The sequence below is a fragment of the Phacochoerus africanus genome, chromosome 1, assembly GCF_016906955.1.
Source record: "Phacochoerus africanus isolate WHEZ1 chromosome 1, ROS_Pafr_v1, whole genome shotgun sequence".
In the NCBI taxonomy this organism is placed as follows: Eukaryota; Metazoa; Chordata; class Mammalia; order Artiodactyla; family Suidae; genus Phacochoerus; species Phacochoerus africanus.
This window is the reverse complement of record NC_062544.1, coordinates 199,271,238-199,290,562: the sequence shown is the minus strand read 5'-3', so window position 1 is coordinate 199,290,562 and position 19,325 is coordinate 199,271,238. Positions and strand designations below refer to the sequence as shown.

At 36.7% G+C, this 19,325-nt stretch overlaps 2 protein-coding genes across 8 annotated transcripts in view; one reads left to right on the top strand and one right to left on the bottom strand.

Moving 5' to 3' along the window:
- The first annotated feature begins 757 nt into the window (after window positions 1-757).
- On the top strand, window positions 758-6,717 carry DNAJC19 (DnaJ heat shock protein family (Hsp40) member C19). The gene is made up of 6 exons (XM_047787198.1): window positions 758-915; window positions 1,741-1,792; window positions 1,872-1,945; window positions 3,333-3,412; window positions 4,503-4,573; window positions 6,116-6,717. The coding sequence occupies exons 1-6, from the start codon at window positions 913-915 to the stop codon at window positions 6,184-6,186; spliced, it is 351 nt and encodes a 116-aa protein (XP_047643154.1). The 5' UTR covers window positions 758-912; the 3' UTR covers window positions 6,187-6,717.
- Window positions 6,718-14,969: 8,252 nt separating this feature from the next.
- The window catches only part of FXR1 (FMR1 autosomal homolog 1), a 58,952-nt gene continuing 54,596 nt past the window's right edge, over window positions 14,970-19,325 (bottom strand). For 4 of the 7 annotated variants that reach the window (XM_047787143.1, XM_047787151.1, XM_047787160.1 and 1 more), the window contains 2 exons: window positions 16,146-16,237; window positions 14,970-15,394 (listed from right to left, as the gene is read on the bottom strand). In XM_047787143.1, coding sequence (XP_047643099.1) covers window positions 15,224-15,394; window positions 16,146-16,237 — 263 coding nt within the window. In that variant the 3' untranslated portion in view covers window positions 14,970-15,223. The remainder of the gene's footprint in view (window positions 15,395-16,145; window positions 16,238-19,325) is intronic. The other 3 variants (XM_047787195.1, XM_047787179.1, XM_047787188.1) reach the window with 3 other exon arrangements.

Genomic DNA, 19,325 nt, shown 5'->3' with positions numbered 1-19,325 from the left:
GGGAAGTAATTCCAAATTTATTTTGATCAAACATCATGTTGGAAAATTTCCACTATTGTCTCCATTATTTTTCCCTTCTCAAGCATGTATGTAGGGATATATGAAACTGATGCCCTGTAAGGGCAAAACCAAATCTTACTTTTTATTTTAAGGAGAGGGGGAGAAATTTTAAAAGGTATGGTGATTTTGAGATCTCATGATCAGAATGTTAATTGTCTTTGAAGTAGTAATTCTTTTCCACAAAATCGACCCCCAAACATTCACATAAGTTCCTGTCAAGTCACGTATTTAAATAAAACTTTTTTAAACAATGCAAAAAATAAAGATACCAAACAACACCTCGAACACACTGTGGTTTGCTCATTTGGTTTTCTCCTTGCTATATTGGGTTGATACGTATTTACCTGGCTTCAGGGTGGACTTGTTATGGCATATTTATGTATATTCATTACACCTAACAGTTTAAAAAAACAAAACAAATGAAAAATGGAAGTGCTAAACGGTAAGTAAAGAAAAATGTTCTGAGTGAAGTTACACAGTGAGTGCTCCTGCCCTCCTACAGCAGTATTCTTCCCCCGCAGGAATTTCCAACTACCCTAAGGCCGGGAGCAAAGGACAAAACACACAGGAGCCCCACCTTTTAACCCAGTAAGGAGGCGATCCGCCCACCCATCAACCAATCCAAAGTCGCGTTCTCCACCTGCCTACTTCTTGAGCGACCTTTTCCTTCTGTTAGCCGTCCCCTTTTACGACAGTTTTCCGGCCTAGTTTACGGCTGCCACTGCCGTATTTCCTGGGACGCCCGTGTCTGAGCGTTTTGTACTTGCTGGTGGTGGCTCGCCGCTTTGTGCTAGGGACTTGGGCTGTGATGAACCGCGATCCCGGTGGAGGTAGGGGAGCTGAACAGGAGCCATGGTGAGTGCGGCCATTTGGCCTCCTAAGCAATCTCCGGCCCAGGCCTCGACCTCAGCTCACGGTCTCGGAGAGGAACTTCAGTTGTCACCCTAATGCGACTTTGGGCTAGGGGTGTAGCTCCCTGGGGAGTCACCCTCTCTAGAACACAGAGCTGTTGGCTCACCCTTGTTTTCGGGCCTTTGTGCCCGCCGTACTTGGGGTTCGGAGATTGGTAGAAACGCAGTGGATTATGCCTGCCATTCCCCTAAAACATCCTCACAGTCCTTTGTGTAGTTTGCTCTCTCTTTCCCCTTGGCTCTTGCTGATACACCTCTTCTCCATTCCAGGACATATTTGGCGTTCTTTTTTGTTCTGTAATCGTGAGGCAGGTTGGTCCCGAAAGGGCTATCTATGAAAAGCCAGCCTAGTTAAGCCCATGTTTAACTTTGAAAATGCGTTATCAGAATTTTTTAGGAATCCTCTGTAAACATTTCTTCCTTCTCTAGTAGAAACTTTATTTCCATTGCTCTTGATTGAATTTTAATGTGACTTCACTTACCCAAAGGTGAAAGAGAGGTTTTCTCAAGGGGAGGGAAATGATCCGTTTCACTCTTGTAAAAGTAAATAAGCAAATCTATTTTCCTTTTTCTTCCGTAGTGAAAATCCCATTCCTTCACAGTGCATTGGATATAAAATTTTCAGGATCATTGGGCAGAATATTTTTCACCCTAAAAGTTGTTTCTCCCATTGAAATAAAACTTGTAATGAGTTGGAATGGAGAAATGGGTGTGATAGGGAAGGGTGAGAATCAGAGAAATAAATGCTTACTCTGTTTCCCCTTACCAGGCTAGTACAGTGGTAGCAGTTGGACTGACCATTGCTGCTGCAGGATTTGCAGGTTCGTTCATGGTTTGGGTGTGGAAGTGAAGTAGGGGAGGTTGGAGATTTCTTAATTATTTTATTGCTTTTGTTTTTAGGCCGTTACGCTTTACAAGCCATGAAGCATATGGAACCTCAAGTAAAACAAGTTTTTCAAAGTCTACCAAAATCTGTAAGACTAAACATTTTTGTTAATTCTTTGCTATCTGTGTATGAGGCCTAGAGCCACACTTGAAGAGGGTGAAATCTCCAGACATCCATGAAGTTCTGAGTGATAGCTTTGGACCCCTTTTCTTGCCTTCCACAAGGAAGGTTTAGAAGTTCTGAGCTTTGTAGTGGTGCTGCCCTAAAAAAATTAAATGTTATGTGTAATGGATTTGGGGAAGAAGTATTAACAGTTTTAGCATCATGAAAGTTAATATCACTTTATTGTTTACATATGGTTATCTTTATCATTTGTCCACATTTTTGCCATCCTTAAACTGCTCTACATCACAAACATAGGGATCAAAGAATCTGAAGTGATCCATCCTTACTGTGTGGTCTGGCACTCCCTGACGTGATACTTGAGTAACACTGCAGTTACCTAGGCTCTAAAGTATGACTGGATGTAATGATGATACCTTCTGTGGTCAAAATTCAGAATGAATTTGAATGTGACACAGATGGTAGGCTTTACTAATACGAGTTTTGACATACCAAGGTCAGTGAACGTAATAGCCTGATTTTCTCAATACATATCTTAAAATCTTATTTGAGTAGTTGCCTTGAACCTCAAAATATCTTAGACTTACTTGTCTCAAAGACATCTAAATTTTCTTCTTAAAGAACTTGTTCTAAAACAGTCATATTCTGACTCAGCAGGTTAAGGATCTGGCTGTCACCACAGCAGCTCAGGTGGCTGATGTGACTTGGGTTTGATCCCTGGCCCGGGAACTTTAACATGCTGCAGGTGCAGCCAACAAAAAAGTCATATTCTGAGATCAAATTTTTATCTATAATATGGCTAACTTGAAATAATCTTCCCGGAGTTCCTGTCGTGGCGCAGTGGTTAACGAATCTGACTAGGAACCATGAGGTTGCAGGTTTGATCCCTGGCCTTGCTCAGTGGGTTAAGGATCCGTCATTGCCATGAGCTGTGGTGTAGGTCACAGAGGTGTCTCAGATCCCGCATTGCTGTGGCTGTGGTGTAGGCCAGCGGCTACAGCTCTGATTCGACCCCTAGCCTGGGAACCTTGATATGCCACAGGAGCAGCCCAAGAAATGGCAAAAAAAAAAAAAGAAAAGAAATAATCCTCCCTTCACTCCCAGAAGAACTGGCTTTGAGGCACTGTTGTTTTGTATCTTTAAGACAGCTTAGGTTTTCGCAGGGAGGTGGGAGGTGGATCTATAATGATCATTAAAATATTTGTTTCTACTAATAAAGCTAAAATACCATGGTAATTGCACTTAAAGTTCTCTGAAATGTCTTCAGTTTTCTGCTGGTTCTATAAATATTTACACTTTAAAAATAATTTTCATCTTATTTTAATAATCTTAAAATGCATTTACTCTTTCAGGCCTTCAGTGGTGGCTATTACAGAGGTGGGTTTGAACCCAAAATGACAAAACGGGAAGCAGCATTGATACTAGGTGTAAGGTAAAATAATTTCTTATATTTTCAATATTTTCCTTCAACTTTAGAGCTATAAGCAAATGTAAGAAAAACCTTTCATTAGGAAGGAGTTATTGTATCATGTACATTTTTAAGATTTGAACATTTCCAGAGTTCCTGTCTTGGCGCAGTGGAAAGAATCTGACTAGGAACCATGAGGTTGCAGGTTTGATCCCTGGTCTTGCTTAGTGGGTTAAGGATCCGGTGTCTCTGTGACCTGTGGTGTAGCTCGAAGACTTGGCTCGAATCTGGTGTTGCTGTGGCTCTGGCTGGTCCAGTGGCTACAGCTCTGATTTGACCCCTAGCCTGGGAACCTCCATATGCCTCAGGTGTGGCCCAAAAAAAAAGGACAAAAGACAAAAGACAAAAAAAAAGAAAAGAAAATCTGAACATTTCCTACAATGTCCAACAAGAAGGTACATTGACACATAGTATTTTAACTCAGTGAAGGTAGATTTTTCAACAGATAGTCACAGTGTTCAGTATTATTCTCTGAGTAACACGTTTTTTGTGGTGAAATTCTGCCTTCATTTCCAAATACTTAAACATGCTTTCCTTTTCAATAAAAGGATAATGGTAGTGAATAGTTTCAGGTTCAACTGAGTATTTGAGATTTCCCTATTTATTTTTCTAAGGAGCTCTCTTTAGTTCTGTGATTCAGAATGTTCATCTTCCTTATGTTAGAAAAGAGTTTCCTAAATAGTTTTTTTTTCAGGGCCACGCCCACAGCATATGGAAGTTCCCAGGTTAGGGGTCCAATTGGAGCTGTAGCCCCCAGCCTACACCACAGCCCCAGCAAGGCCAGATCCGAGCTGCATCTGCAACCTATACAGCAGGTCACAGCAATACCTGATCCTTAACCCACTGAGCTAGGCCAGGGATTGAACCTGAGTCCTCATGGACCCTAGTCATTCATTTCCACTGAGCCATGATGGGAACTCTCTAAATGGCTTTTCATACTGTTATGTTCATTTACTCGTTTCACAGTATCTTCAGTTGACCTTTTAAAGTACCATTTTATAATGTGACCCAGAATTAGTCTGAAGTAAGCAATACTTTTTCTTTTTTAAATTAGCCCTACTGCCAATAAAGGAAAAATAAGAGATGCTCATCGACGAATTATGCTTTTAAATCACCCAGACAAGGGTAAGTAGTCATTAAACTATTGCTAATAGTGCCTATGGGAGTGACTAATTGTTATTGGTGGGATAATTTTATATCCAATTCTCGATTATTATAAGAGAAATGCCTACATCTCTTTGTGAGCACTATCTCCCAAGCTGTATCCATTTGTTTTGTTATCTCAAAAGAATTAATTTTGAGTGAAAAATTTATAGACTAATGAGCAATTTAATAACTCCTTTAATTTGGAAACAGTGATAAGCATAAACCATGTTTTGAGATATGCAGTTGTGATGTGACTTCCAATAGCAAGTCTTAAATACTGCTAATACTCCTGAGGGTTGGGGGGGCTACATTCGTAAAGAAAATGTTGAATTTCAGTTGCTCTAACTCAGAGTTTAAGTTTTTTTTTCTCTCCTTTGAGACCTTAACCAGAGGCTAACCTATTTGGAAACTTAAAGGAAATACTTGTTTCTAATAAACTAAGCAGCCTCGGCTGTGTTCAAAGACCAAATGGAGTACCAAAATATAGACCACAGTATCCATGTTCCAGTGTTCAAGTACTTTTACTTTCATAGGAGTAGGCCTGTCATTAAGAATTTTGAGTTCAAACAGGGTTTTAATTGCTTGGTATCTGACTACAGTAACCCCTTTTACAAAATTTAGCTTGTATTAATTGATTCAGGTCTAGAATGAAACCCATAAATTTGCATCTCTAGTAAGCTATCTTCTTACTGATTGCTGATACTTGCTGGTCTGGGGGCTACACTTTTTTGAGAATCACTGCTCCAGGAGTTTAGCAAAAAGTAGTTGTAGGTGACATTGTGAACGGACCACTAATAGCAGGAAAAGAGAATCTTTGAAGAACAGAAAAAGGATCTAAAGCAAACTGGGGTCTTTCCAAAAAAGCTCAGAACCCTCTGAAAGTTTCATGGTTTTAAAATAACTCAGCATAATACATTGGTGTTTATTTATGTCTTGTAATCTTCATGAAAAAGTTAACTATTTCAAAGCCACATAAGAACTTTTTTTGATCTATTAATTTAAGCTTTTTTCAAAAGGTGGCAGTTTTTTGTGGAACTCTCCTTTCATGTGAATTACCTCATTTTCCCATTGGTCAAATTTTTTTTTTTTTTTAAAGGGCTGTACCCGTGGCATCTGGAGGTTCCCTGGCTAGGGGTTGAATTAGAGCTACAGCTGCCAGCGTACACTACAGCCACAGCAGCACAGGATCCAAGTGGCATCTGCGACCTACAACACAGCTCTCGGCAACACCAGATCCTTAACCCACTGAGCAAGGCCAGGTATCGAACCGAATCCTCATGGATCCTAATTGGTTCGTTAACTGCTGAGCTGTGAAGGCAACTTCCCAATTGGTCAAATTTATTAACCATGTATTTTTTATCCAGTTCCAGTGTCATGGTTACTTTAAAAAATCAAAATGCCATTTCTGCTCATTTCACCTCTTAGATAAGCATAATGATCCTTGAAACGAGAGAATAGCTTTTCACCAAGCGGAAGTTGAGAATCCATATATAACTATTCCTTGTTTCTTTCTTCCTGTAGGAGGATCTCCTTATATAGCGGCCAAAATCAATGAAGCTAAAGATTTACTAGAAGGTCAAGCTAAAAAATGAAGTAAATGTATGATGAATTTTTAAGTTCTTGATTATATATGTGAGTACTAGCTTTTTATAATAAAATGCCTCAAAGCTACAAATTCTTTAAGTGATTTAGGACAAGCTAAATCAAAGCTTTGGTTTAAATTTGAGGATATTAAATTAATTATAGAATATTTGTGGGTTAATACATGATACAGATAAAACATACTATTCAAATACAATTTTTCGTTACTCATTTGGCAAGTAATCCAGTACCTATTTCAAGGCAAAGTGAACAAGAGTCCCTGCTCTCAAGGAGTCTCCAATCTGATGGGAGATTGATAAACTGATAAATAAAATACAGTGTGATAAATATTATGATGGAATTAGCAAAAGTTTTTAGAGTAGGAACTCATCTAACTAGGAAGGAAGGCTGTTCAAAGAACAGAGGATTCCCCTAGCCAATTCAAAGTGAAATTTAGCCACAACTTTAACCTAAAAAATTGATCTAGGTATGTATTTATCTCTGGTTTCATACATTAAAAACTGTAACAATATGATAAAAGATTTGTGTGTACCAGTCTTGTTTTTAAATCGAGAAAATACTACATTTAGCTAACTCCTTAAAGACTGACCATTGATAAAATTTTTAGTTATTTTATGTAATCATTTACATTTGTTAAAAACACAATTAGTGAAAGTGAAAACGGAGATGCCTTTAGTTATCAAAATAAAACTAAAGACTTGAGAATTCATACACTGATGTATTTAAGTGACATTTGAGGGTAAATGGCTTTTGACTTACATAAAATATCTGAGGTTAAGATAACTAATTTGTAGTTACCCAGAATACTTTCAGTTCTGAGGTAAATTATACTACCTGCCATTCCTAAACTTTCTTAAATCATTCCAAAGTTCTTAATGGAGAACACAAAGACTTTCAAGATCAAAATAAGAGGTCATTGGAATCTGTTTAACGACATTTCCGGGGGGGAGGGTGTATCTGCTCTTTTGGTTTTACTTTCCATCCTATTTCCTTGTCTAAAATCTGATCAAGTCCATTAGCTATGATTTAAGAGTATGACCTTCAGCAACTCACTATTTCCAGGGACAAGGGGGTGTGAAGGTATAGTTGGTTTTTGTTATATAAAATAGTGTTCTGTAGCCACTGAGAATACTAAATTAGTGAATACCAAACCCTGTTCTTAGAATAAGTACAGGTTTCCTGTGAGCCTCTGGTCACATTTTTGCTAACCAGTCAATATATAACCTTTTTTTCCCCTGCGTTTCTGTGTAAGGCACCGTATTTTATACTGTTGATTTATTAACATTTCAGTGCACAGCCAACAATGCTGTAACTCATGCTAACATAGCACAGCCTTCCTGCATTTAGGAACTCTAGGCAGCAGTAGTTCACCAAGCTTGGGGGCCATCAGGGACAAGGCAATCAATGGTAAAAAGTACAGAAATGTGAAAAGCATGGCACAAAATGGACCACAAAAAGGATGCTTATTTATAGAAGGAAAACTAAAATAAGCCCAGACATTACTTTGTGGCTATCAGGTGATTAAAATTTTTCACATTGCTTGTCCACCTATGACCAGGAAAGCACTTCCCTCAATTGTTGACTTTGGGAGTATGATTTTAGCAGATAGGTGAATTTGCAAGTAAGGAATCTGCTAATAATGAAGATCAACTGTTTACTAACCTTTTATTTCAGTCCTTTAGACTAATCAAATGTTTCTATGAAGAGTTTTAAGAGATAGCATAAACTAAAAAAGCAATTTTTTCAAATAGAAAATAATGCCCACAGGAAATCAAGCATTAGTTTTAAAAAGGAAAATTTCATGTAGTAGGACTTTTGAGTGTTTAATGCAAAAATAGCGTACTTGTTTTAAGATGAGTATTAAGACAATGGAAACCATTTTAAAAGAATACTAAGGAGCACAGCAGAGCACATTTTTCTTTCATGGTAGTCAGTTTTATTTTCTCTGCGCTTACCTTTCTCAAGTAGAAGAATCCATATTTCGAAGGGTACTAGAAAAACCCACCATTTTTCTTGGGGGAAAAAAGTTATCTATTTGGGGGCTCCAGATCATAATTGATGCAAGTATGATCACCTATACAAGAGCTTTCATCTTTGAATGGTATTTTCTTACAAAATACTTGTGTATTGTTAACATTTATTGATGACTTACAATGTGCTTAGCAAAGTGCTAAGTATCTATCTCCCCTATATCATAACACTGAAGTTCAGTGAGGTGAAGAAACTTGCCCAAAGCAACATTGCTGAATGAGAAGGCTGATCTTTCACAAACCCAAAGTGCTGCTAACCTCTACACTGTGATCCCTTCTGCAAATCTAATAACCCAGGGATGTTTTCCTTGGTGGTACTGAGATGCGAGGTTGGTACTTTTCATTAAACTTCTGCCTTGAGGCCCGTTTTATCAGTTGGTCGGTTCAGATAAAGACTTTTTTGAAAAAAGAGCAAGATATAGTTGATTACAGCACCAGGGATCAGAAGGTGCATGTTTCACATCGAACTTCTGCAATAATAGCCAGGCAACCTTGAGCAAAGCACACATGTGCTTAGGCTCTGCTTCCTCATGTAAGAATGGGAAAAAAAAATTATAGCCAACTTAAGATTATTAAGATTCCTCCACCTTTTATGGATAGCAAGATGAAAAACTAGAGCAAATGCTAATGTTAGACAGCTAGTGAAATTATAAGCCCTGAGTATCTTCAGTTTACTATGCTCACTTGTAATTTGTTTGTATTAGTCCTTAGTAGATGTTTGGGGGTGGGTGGGACATGCCTAGCCACAGCCTTAACATTTAGAACTGGCATACTACACATTGTTTCCTTACTTACCCTTTTCCCTCTTGCCTTCACTGGGCCCTGGATTAACATTAAGGAGTCCTACACTACTTTATAAAGCTGCTTTGCTGGTGATGAAAAGGGGCTGTAATGAGTTATCCTGAAGTTAAATCTTTTCCCACCCTTAGAATTTTAAGCAAATTACCTTGCCTTCAAATATTTTACAAATGATGTGAATATCTACAGAAGCATTTAAACAAGTCATGCCGGTCAGTATCCCAGCAGACGCACCAAACTAATTGAGAACTTGTGTGAAAGTAGATGGAACACAAGCCCATTATCTATACATAATGATTCTAGAAGCTTGGTTTTATAGTTTTCTCTGCTATCCTTAATTTCCTCTGCTCTAAATTAAAATAAGATGGGTAGAAGGCAGATGTAAAACCACTGAGAAGTGAAAAACTGGATAACCAGCATCTTAACACAAGGGTAAAAACCTAAACATGTGGGACAATACCATACTGAAAAGCTATATTGTATCCAGCATCCTGAAAATCTACACCCTACCTAAAGAAAACCTTCCATTAGAAGTAATTTTTTAAATTAACAGAGGCAGAGTGCTTCATTTAAGAGTTAACCTTAAGTTTAAACACTTTAGGCTAAAATACTGAATTGTTTGAGAATTTGTAAGACATTATTTCTGTTGATAATGACCTTTAAAACATTGCTTTGCACAAGTTTGTGATGGGGTCATATTTTATTCAGAAATGATCCCCTACACACATGAATTCCAGTAAAAATTTAGAAATTGTCTTCAAATCTTCAAAGAACAGGAAAGAAAAATCTGTAAATCTGAGGTAAAGTTAAAAAAAAAAAAACCCACTTAATGCTACAGTAGGTTTTTAGAGAGTAAATTTGAGTACCAGGAAACTTAAATGGTCTAAGCTCTGCTTTTTGTTGCTGGCACTGTTCAGTGCTGTGTATGTATCTGCTTAGAGCCAGCTGTTGCCTTAGCAACAGGATATAGGATGAGCTTCTATCCAGTGTTAACCTATTATTTGACAATATAGTATTAACATATAATCTGGAATATGTCAACACTTGCTGTGACCTTAGTGCCGCTTCAATTAATGGAGTTTCAAGTGAAATGTTTACAATTTTTTTTACAACCTGAAAACAGCCACTTGGAAAATCAAACTCAAAGAGGTTAAGGTATGAGCACTAGACTAGGCCAACAATTATGTATAAATTAGTTCATCTAGGAAAACTGAGAAATTTTTTGTAATGAAGTCTCTAGCCTAGAAAATGAGTAGCAATTGATCAAATAAAAAGGGTACAAAACATTAAGGAAATATGCCTATAATTCTGCCCTCCACCCCTTAAAAATACCACTCACTGAAACACAAATTTGAGAAATTACTAACTAGTATACTTAATCATGGGGCTTTGAGACTGAGAATGCTAGTGAAAAATAATTGTGCCTTTATCTTTAGATTGCATCCAACATAGTTGGAAATGTCTGGGATGAATACATGTATAAAACATCATTTTAATTCAGCATACTCCTTGAGTACATGTGATGGTGCATACAGCTAAGTGTCACACAGGGTCTAACATGATTAGACACAAGTTATTGGAAGAGCCCTTATGGGATCACCTAGTCTAGCCCTCTCTAGTTGGATGAAATGGAATATGGAATGTAAAAAGCTAGTAGAACTTAGGATAGTAACTCCCAATTTTGTACTTTTACCTACAACATCTTTTTGAATTATGAAAGGAAGAAACAGGCAAGAAAATAATGGAAATCCTCTTACAAAACTGCATTATAGTTTATCCAGGGTCATTTCTATGCACCTTATTTTGTACTTGTAATAATAGCAATACAGAAGATACAGAGGAATCAGTCTAAAGTGAACCACTGATAAGCCACTTTAAAAAAGCAAAATTAGGGAGTTCCTGTCCTGGCTCAGTGGTTAACGAATCCGACTAGGAACTATTGGGTTTCGGGTTCGATCCCTGGCCTTGCTCAGTGGGTTAAGGATCCGGCATTGCCATGAGCTGTGGTGTGGGTTGCAGACACGGCTCGGATCCTGCGTTGCTGTGGCTGTGGTGTAGGTCAGCGGCTACAGCTCGGATTGGACCCCTAGCCTGGGAATTTCTGCTGCGGGAGCGGACACACACACACACACACACCACACCCACACCCCCCCCCCGCCCCCCCACACACACACCACACCCACACACCACACACACCACACCCACACACACCAAAATTAGGAGTTCCCATCGTGGCTCAGTGGTTAATGATCCCAACTAGTATCCATGAGGACTCTGGTCCAACCTCTGGCCTTGCTCAGTGGGTTAAGGATCTGGTGTTGCCACAAGTTGTGGTGCAGGTCACAGAGGTGGCTCAGATCTGGCATTGCTGTGGTTTAGGCTGGCAGCTGCAGCTCCAATTCAACTCCTAGCCTGGGTACCTCCATATGCCACGGGTGCAGCCCTAAAAAGACCAAAAAAAAAAACCCCAAAAAACAAAATTAATGTTTTCCTTTCCTTATAGACTATGTACGTCCTTTATCCAGTAATAAGGAGTTTTCTGGATGATTAGACCCTTGCTTGGATTTCTAGAGTAAACGATTATACTTAAAAATGTATTATTAGGTTGAACCATAAGAACTGTCACTTTGGTGAGTCAAAACTGGTCAGGTTCCGGCCGTTTCCTATGGTTCAGCATAACCAACATTTTCAACTGTAGTTGAGTGCAGTTTCAAATTACCACCACTTGCCAAGTTTTAACTACAGCAGATTGCAAATTATTGCTTTACTGCAACAATTCCCTGAAATAAAACCCAAATTCTATCAAAGGTTAATCATAGGTTATAAGTGATATATCTATTCAAACATCCTAATAACTAACTAAAACTTTTTAAGTAAGGGGTCAGCACATTCACTGTTACCGGATTCCTTCTAAAGGGTACAGGGAATCCAAACCATAGAGCAAAGATAAAATTTTGTAACTAAGATCCTACTTCCTGCCTTTTGGAATTTTGCTAATAAATCCATAGATCCAATTCAAATCTAAGTTTCTTGAAGCTTCTAGAAAAGTATAAAGTTCTCCTTTACTCATTTCCAGTAACCACTAATCATCTAACATAGGACTTACTGCATTACAATCAGTTTCCATTCATCTGTCTTTAGCAGACAAGCTCATTATAGCCACTACCTGTGAGACTACTAACTAGTTGGTTTCAACCTCAGAGAAGTCAATCTGCCTGCAGAAGACACAGATCTAAAGGCAACATTCAGTTAACCAACTTTGCAGACCCTCCTCGCGCTGAACACTAGACTCAGCAAACAGCTACAAAAATACCTGACTTAGCATAAAGGTGAGGGATCCCAGCCCAAAAGAATGGCTAACATGAATGGAGATCCAGAAAAAAGGGTAAAACATTGCCTTGGTGTTTTCCTCTTCTTTGGTTATTTTGCTTGCCCATATATACCTGTATTTTCTTTTTAAAGAATACTAAGCAACTTCCCTCAGCCTGGTCCTAAGCAGTGTCTCAGGTAAGTTTTCTTGAACTCACTGGTTTGATATGCTTTCTCTTAACTCCACATTAAAGTACAGTGACTACTTAAAATTAAGACTTTCAAATATCCCTACTATAATTTTACCAATAGTGATGATCAAGAGACCCATACCATTTTGCACGGTTTTAGGCCCATGGAAGGCTTAAAAAAGGTGGCGACAAACCCAAGAATCCTAGGCCTCCCAAGGTTTCAGAAGATCATTTTTACCCCCATGTAATCTCAGCTCTTACTTCATTAGTTCAGATATCATATACAATATCACAAGTGTATGCTTAAATATTTTAAGCTGCACAAAACCTATTTTAGGTTTGTTGTTGTTGTTGTTTTTGCTCAGGTTCTCCCAAAGTAACATCTTATGCACTAGTAGCCAAAAAAGATGCACCCCTCTCAAAATAAGCATAGGCTACTCATGTCAAGAATGGTTATTATCTTTGGGGAGTGGGCTTTTAACTTCTGAATCTGAGCATGTGCTATTAAGAAAGGAGTGGGGGTCTATGATAATTCTGCAGTATAATATTTTTTAAAGGACACTGGGTTTAGTCATTTGTAAATGAAATCTTATTTCCTAGAATGTGGTTATTAGTTCTAAAGAACTCTTTGGGCTACACCCACTTTTTAAGATAGTTTTTAGTTTCTTCCTTTCCCATTGAAACAGTATTTACAGATTTTAGACCATCTATTCTACATGGAAGAAAATGAACAATCTTATTTTTTTATGCCACATTTACCAATTTAGGGATTAATGAAAATTCTTCTCACACCTTATAATCTGTAACTCTACTATTGAGAAGAATAAAAAGGCCAACAATTTTAACTTTGAAAGATAAGACATTCGTAATTTTTTAAATTAGGGTATAAAGTTACTTGATAATATTTGTCAAAGTTCAAGGATTGTACTATTCACAGTACATGTTAAAATTTTTCAGTTATCAGGGTCTTAGGAAAAAGCATTTAGTATCACGTCTTAACCTCAATAATAATAAATTCGAGGGCTAGGGTCATAAATTATGTGTGTGTGTGTGTATATACCAGAGTGTATATGTATACACACACACACAGATGTGGCAAATATGTTTAACTATACCCTGAATTGTCCTTTAGTCATAAATTAAAATCACTTAGCATTTTTATGCACATAACAAATTAACACAAAGTATGCACATAAAAAACACTTTACAGATGCCAAGTAAAAGAAGGGCCATCTTCTTGCTCAGTATTTATATAATATTGTGGAGCAAAACCCTCCCATAAATCCACAATTGTCATCATTTTGCAAAATACTTCATGTGAAAGTCTGTAGTCTTCCTAAAATTAAGCCACTGGCTAAAATATTTACAAAAAATCCAATTATTATAAGAACCTTTAACATTATTTCCTTGAGAACCAAAAATCAAATTACATTCCTTATTTAAAAACTGCTCAGTATACTTCTTTATAAAAATATCTTTAATAAAGAATCAAAGGCAAAAGTAAAATTCTAGATTTTACCCCATTGCCTTCCAAAAGTTGCCTATGATTAGAATTGTTACAAAGACTTTCCTAATATCAAATCTGTGATCAATGCCCTAAATCATTCTAACAAACTAAATTTTAAATACTAAGATTTCAGAGGATTTATTACAAAATGATTAACTGACCAACTATTATTTTAAAACTATGAGCAAGAATAAATGCATCTTAAAAAGCAATTACTATTCTAGGCCTTTAAGTAGATCCAACTACTTTTCAACAGTTGGTATAAAAAGTAGAAAGTTAAAAATCGGCAAATGGAAGATCAAAGTTTATTTACTACCTGCATACAAAAACATATTGCACATCAAACAACCAAAATCAAAAAAAAAAAAAAATAATAACAAAAAGAAAAAGAAAAAAGGAGGAAAAATAAGAAAAGGAAAAGATAACTACTGAAGACTAACATGTAGTTTATACAGAATAAACCTTCTGGAAATTGATCTTTTCAGTCAGTAGTTCAGGTTATGTCTGAATGGACATGACTAATTCAGCTTAGTGTTTTAACTAAAGCTATGTTTGATTTTTTAAATACTGTACACTTTAATAAATAAACCAAACAAAGCCTCAATGCAGAACAGTCACTGCCAATATCACCCAGTGTCCCTGCAGATGAGAATTTAACAAATGTATTCCAGTGGTCTGCAGATTTGCCTCTACATAACACAGCATTTTAAAAACATTAAAACAGACCAGTTTCCAGACTAAACTAATGAAGAAATTACAATTCAGTGCAAAATATCTTAGACTGCATTTCATTCTAGTTTTCCTCAGGTGAAGAAGTGGTTGCATATTAAAAATGTAACAAAAGCAGCTAATGCTTTCATAAAGAATATTACGTTAGGGATCCCACCCCACCCACCTCCCCCATCTCTGCCATATTTTGAAAACAAAATAACATTTCCTATAGCCAGCAACTTTTTTAATGTTACATATACTATTCTCAAGGCACATCTGATGATATATTTTTAACACAGTAGGTGTCAAAGTATGTTTAACATATGATTTCTTCAGGATCCCTCCCCTTTCTGAATTCCAAATGGAGGAACTGAAAGTGCGATGTAAAGACTGGCGATCCATATTCTATCTTTGGCAAGCTTGTACAAGCACTATTGTAAAATGTAATGTAAAAGAACTGTAAACTAGGAACTTCTTCAGTTTATGAAACACCATTCAGGACTGCTGCTTCTTGATTATTTTCTTCTTTTAAGGTATTAATCTTTTCTTCTCCTGGAGTACGCTGTAGCTTAGAAATTTCATCGCCAGAAGCACTAGTTGGGCCATTTATTGCCTTTTCTGAAGGACCATGCTCTTCAATCACATCTTTTGCCTGCCAAAGGGAGACAACTTTTTCAACTTCTTAATAAATAAAATCTATAGCTGAGGAGGAAAATAGCTACATAAACATTAATTAGCTAATAAATAATTTTAGTTTCATATACCACATTGGATCAAAGAATTAAGACGTTCATAAAACTCAAAACAAATACCAATGTACTGCACACTACCTCTCTGGGTCTTTCAACTCATTTATTTCTAGAACCTAGCGGTGCATAAACCACAGGAAGAATTTGTACCTGTTTACTGAAAAGTTGCACCTAATTTCTTTTTAACCTCTGAAATGCTTACCATGTAAAAGGTATAAACAGTTAATACCCTAAGTAAAGCAAAAAACCACCTACTTTTACTCACCTTTTTTTAACTCACACTTACATATCAAACCCCTTAAAATATCTAAAAGAAGTGAAACTTAAAAGATCTTTATCCATCACTGAGAAGAGGTATATACAGCCTATTGCTCCCCAAATTAAGGCAGCAGTCTCTATGCCCAATATTTTTGGGCAGACTGAATTTTACAAATGCTATTTAATAGAGTTCTAGCTAAAAAGTATTTCAGGCTCAAGCATGCATATCTTTAGTTACCTGAGGCCAAGAACAAAATCAAGAGTAGTCTTTTAAAATTTTACTTGGCTAGTTGGGGGAACAAGTGATCATACAGTAAGTTAAGTAAAAATAAAACTAAACCATACCAAAACCAAAAACAACAAAAAAACAAAACCTACAGGTTAAATTCTCCTTACCATTTCTTTCTTGTTTTTAGCCAAAGTTTCCCTTGGGAGGTTTCTTTGTCTGCTCTGAGACTCAGCTCTAGAAATATAATCTGCAACTGTGACTGTTGAAGATGAGAAAAAAATTACAGGTGTTGAAAAAATATTTCTAAAGTTTATTTATGGATAAAGAATAATCTTACTTTTAAAATAAACTAATGGTGGGTTACCCAATTTCAAAATTTTCTTAAGCTGGGTACCACCTCCAACCAAAAACAAAGCTTGAAAAATGTGCCTGTGATTTACTGCTGACTACAGAAAATTTTAAGCTGGAGATCGAGGAAGCCTAGATTAAAGTCCTCTTTCACAAGAATCCAGCCATTTGCTTCTGGTTAGTTTATAGTTGTGGAGGTAAGCTTGATACAGAAATCCACAACCAAGAAAAGGAAATGCAGCATTCTAAGCACAGATAGTGTTTGTACTTACTGATGGGGAAAAAAATGGGGCAAACTGAGTGCAAATCATGGTATAGCATGCTTCAATTTGCAATTTTCATCAAAGATGTAAAAGCTTTACTCAACATACATAGTAAGAAAATTTCCAAGTGTGGTATTTTATAGTTCCTTTTTAATATTTCTCATTAAACCATTCTGAGTGATCTAAAAAAAGCTGCAAGCAAACTAAACATGACAGGACACCAACCTAAAAATATTGAAATATGGACACTGATCATGGTGGGGAAAGTGCCACCAAGTATTCAGTAACCACTCCTTTTCCCCATTTGGCCAGTCTTTCAATGGACAGGATGAAAAAGCCTAACCCAAACTAACACCCTGCTGTCAACCCAACTGCAACAAACAACCTCTAGTCTGCAGGTACTCTGTACTGGCCTCATGTTATACCTTAATCCCTTCTCTTCAAGGATTTGCAACTAGGATTCACTGATTTGATTAAGTATCAAAATAATCAACCTCCTCCTTTCAACGAACTTATTTTCTCTAGAGATGAAAAATCCCCGATTATGTGAAATATAGTGTTGTTGGGTTTTGTTTTGATTTTGGCTGCAACCGCAGCATGTGGAAGTTCCCTGGCCAGGGACAGAACCCGTGTCACAACTGCAGCCTGCACAACAGCTGCATCCTTAACCTGCTGTGCCACACTAGAACCTCCAGTGTATTTTAAATTACGGAAACAAGTTAATTATGTAAGAATAAAAACTCAAGTAAATTTAAAATTATTTAAAGTCACTATGTATGGGGAGAAGTAGTCCATCAGGTTCAAATTATATGAAAATAAACTATTTTGATATAATAAAAAGCTGGACTGTATTTACAATTCATTGTTTCTTAATCATGAACATGCTAACACCTTTATAAGATCCAAGAATTCTTCCAGAACTATGAAATGAATCTTAAGGAAACAACTTAGAACTAATACACATCTTTAGAAACACCTCTAAATAAGGATGTTTTGTGTCTTCAAACTGCCTCTTCTCCACATTATAAGAAACTCAATGTACTCACTTAGGAGCTTTATAAACTGTCAAATTCACTGTAAATGAATTTATAAATACATTTAACAGTAGTTTCCAAAATTGGAGCGAGAGGGATACTATAAGATCAACTTCAATATTATATCTACACACCCAGAAGCAAAAGTATCCTAGGAAGTATTCTAGTTTGGAGAGCACCTTAATGAATTCATTCTGTTTCCATGGTTCAGCCCTCAGTGACACCTGGAAGGACTCAGCTACTTGGAAACCCTGCTCCATAAACACACATACTGCCAAATTTGAACACCTGACAATTCTTAGAACTCTTCATCCACTATGTACAGACACCAAATAATATACTTTATGGTTTATCAACTAATTAATAGGCACAGATGGACAGGTAAAAACTTACCAATGCCCCTCCCCCACCAAAGGGAGGTAAAACTAAAAATAAACTCAGTTGATCAAAGAAAAACCTTTTTATAGCCAATCTTCATAATACAACCCACTTCAAAGTTCAAAACAGATTAATAATAAATATTTACAGTATCTTCCAAAAACATGGCAAACTGTGTAGCATAATTTGGACTCTAGAATTTCCTCTAAGGGGTCCAAAGTTAATCAACTGCACACCAGTATACTGTCACATTCTAAGAAGAGTAAACCAATATTCACTGCTTAATTTATATTAAGGGCAACAAGAAATTTTGGGCAAATAAGAACAAAGTATGTAATTGTTTATTTCAGACAATGTTGATATTAACTTCAGATGGAAGCCTCCTTCCTAGAACTGCTGCCAGAGTCAAGGAGAAAATGTGTGTGTTCTACCTATTCTACCTTCGGTTTTGTGTGTATGTATGTACGTGTGTGGGGAGAGTGTGCGTGCGTGCGTGCGTGCGTGCGTGCGTGCGTGCGTGCGTGTGTGTGTGTGTGTGTGTTGTGGTTGGGGAGGAGCAGGCTGAGAGAGGCAAAGAATTCTGAAAGGGAAAAGCAGTACTTCCAAAGAACACAGTAAAATAGGAATAAATTTCAAGAGAGAACACAAATGGTCGTTATTAAAAATTCCAAATTACTCAAGTTTTAATACCATGTAGAAATCTCTCAACCCTTATTTCCTTTGTTAGTCCTTTCATACCCTTTGACTTCATAATGAACCACCATCCACCTAGTTAATTATGCTGTAATTTATCCAATGTCAAGACCATACTGACAGCTTAAATTTGAAAATATGGCGAGAAACCATTCACTGCTATGCCAGAGCTTCAAAATAAAAAATAAACACAATCTCTTTATCTAACAGATATTTCTAACACTAAAGAGAGAGAAAACAGTAAGAAACATTTCCTGGAAACCTATTTTGACAATATTTAATTCATTTTAAATTTACAACTACCTTTAAAACATGAACCTTTTTTTCAAGAATGATAACTACTAATATACCCTTAAACCAGTTTTCTCAAATGTCTCTACAACCACTAAACTTAAAATACTGAAGATACTGGAATTTACATTCTTTATTTGGGGAAAACACAAGAATTTGCTTTGGAAAGAATGCAAAATTGATTAGTTTAAAAGGGGTTTATTTCTGGTGCACACAATTTCTTCATTGTGAATATACATGTAATTCTCTGTACACAGGAAATGGAATTATGTTCAAAATAGTATATACACAGCAAACAAGTTTCTTTTAAGTTACTAATAATTTTATCTACTTAAATTAA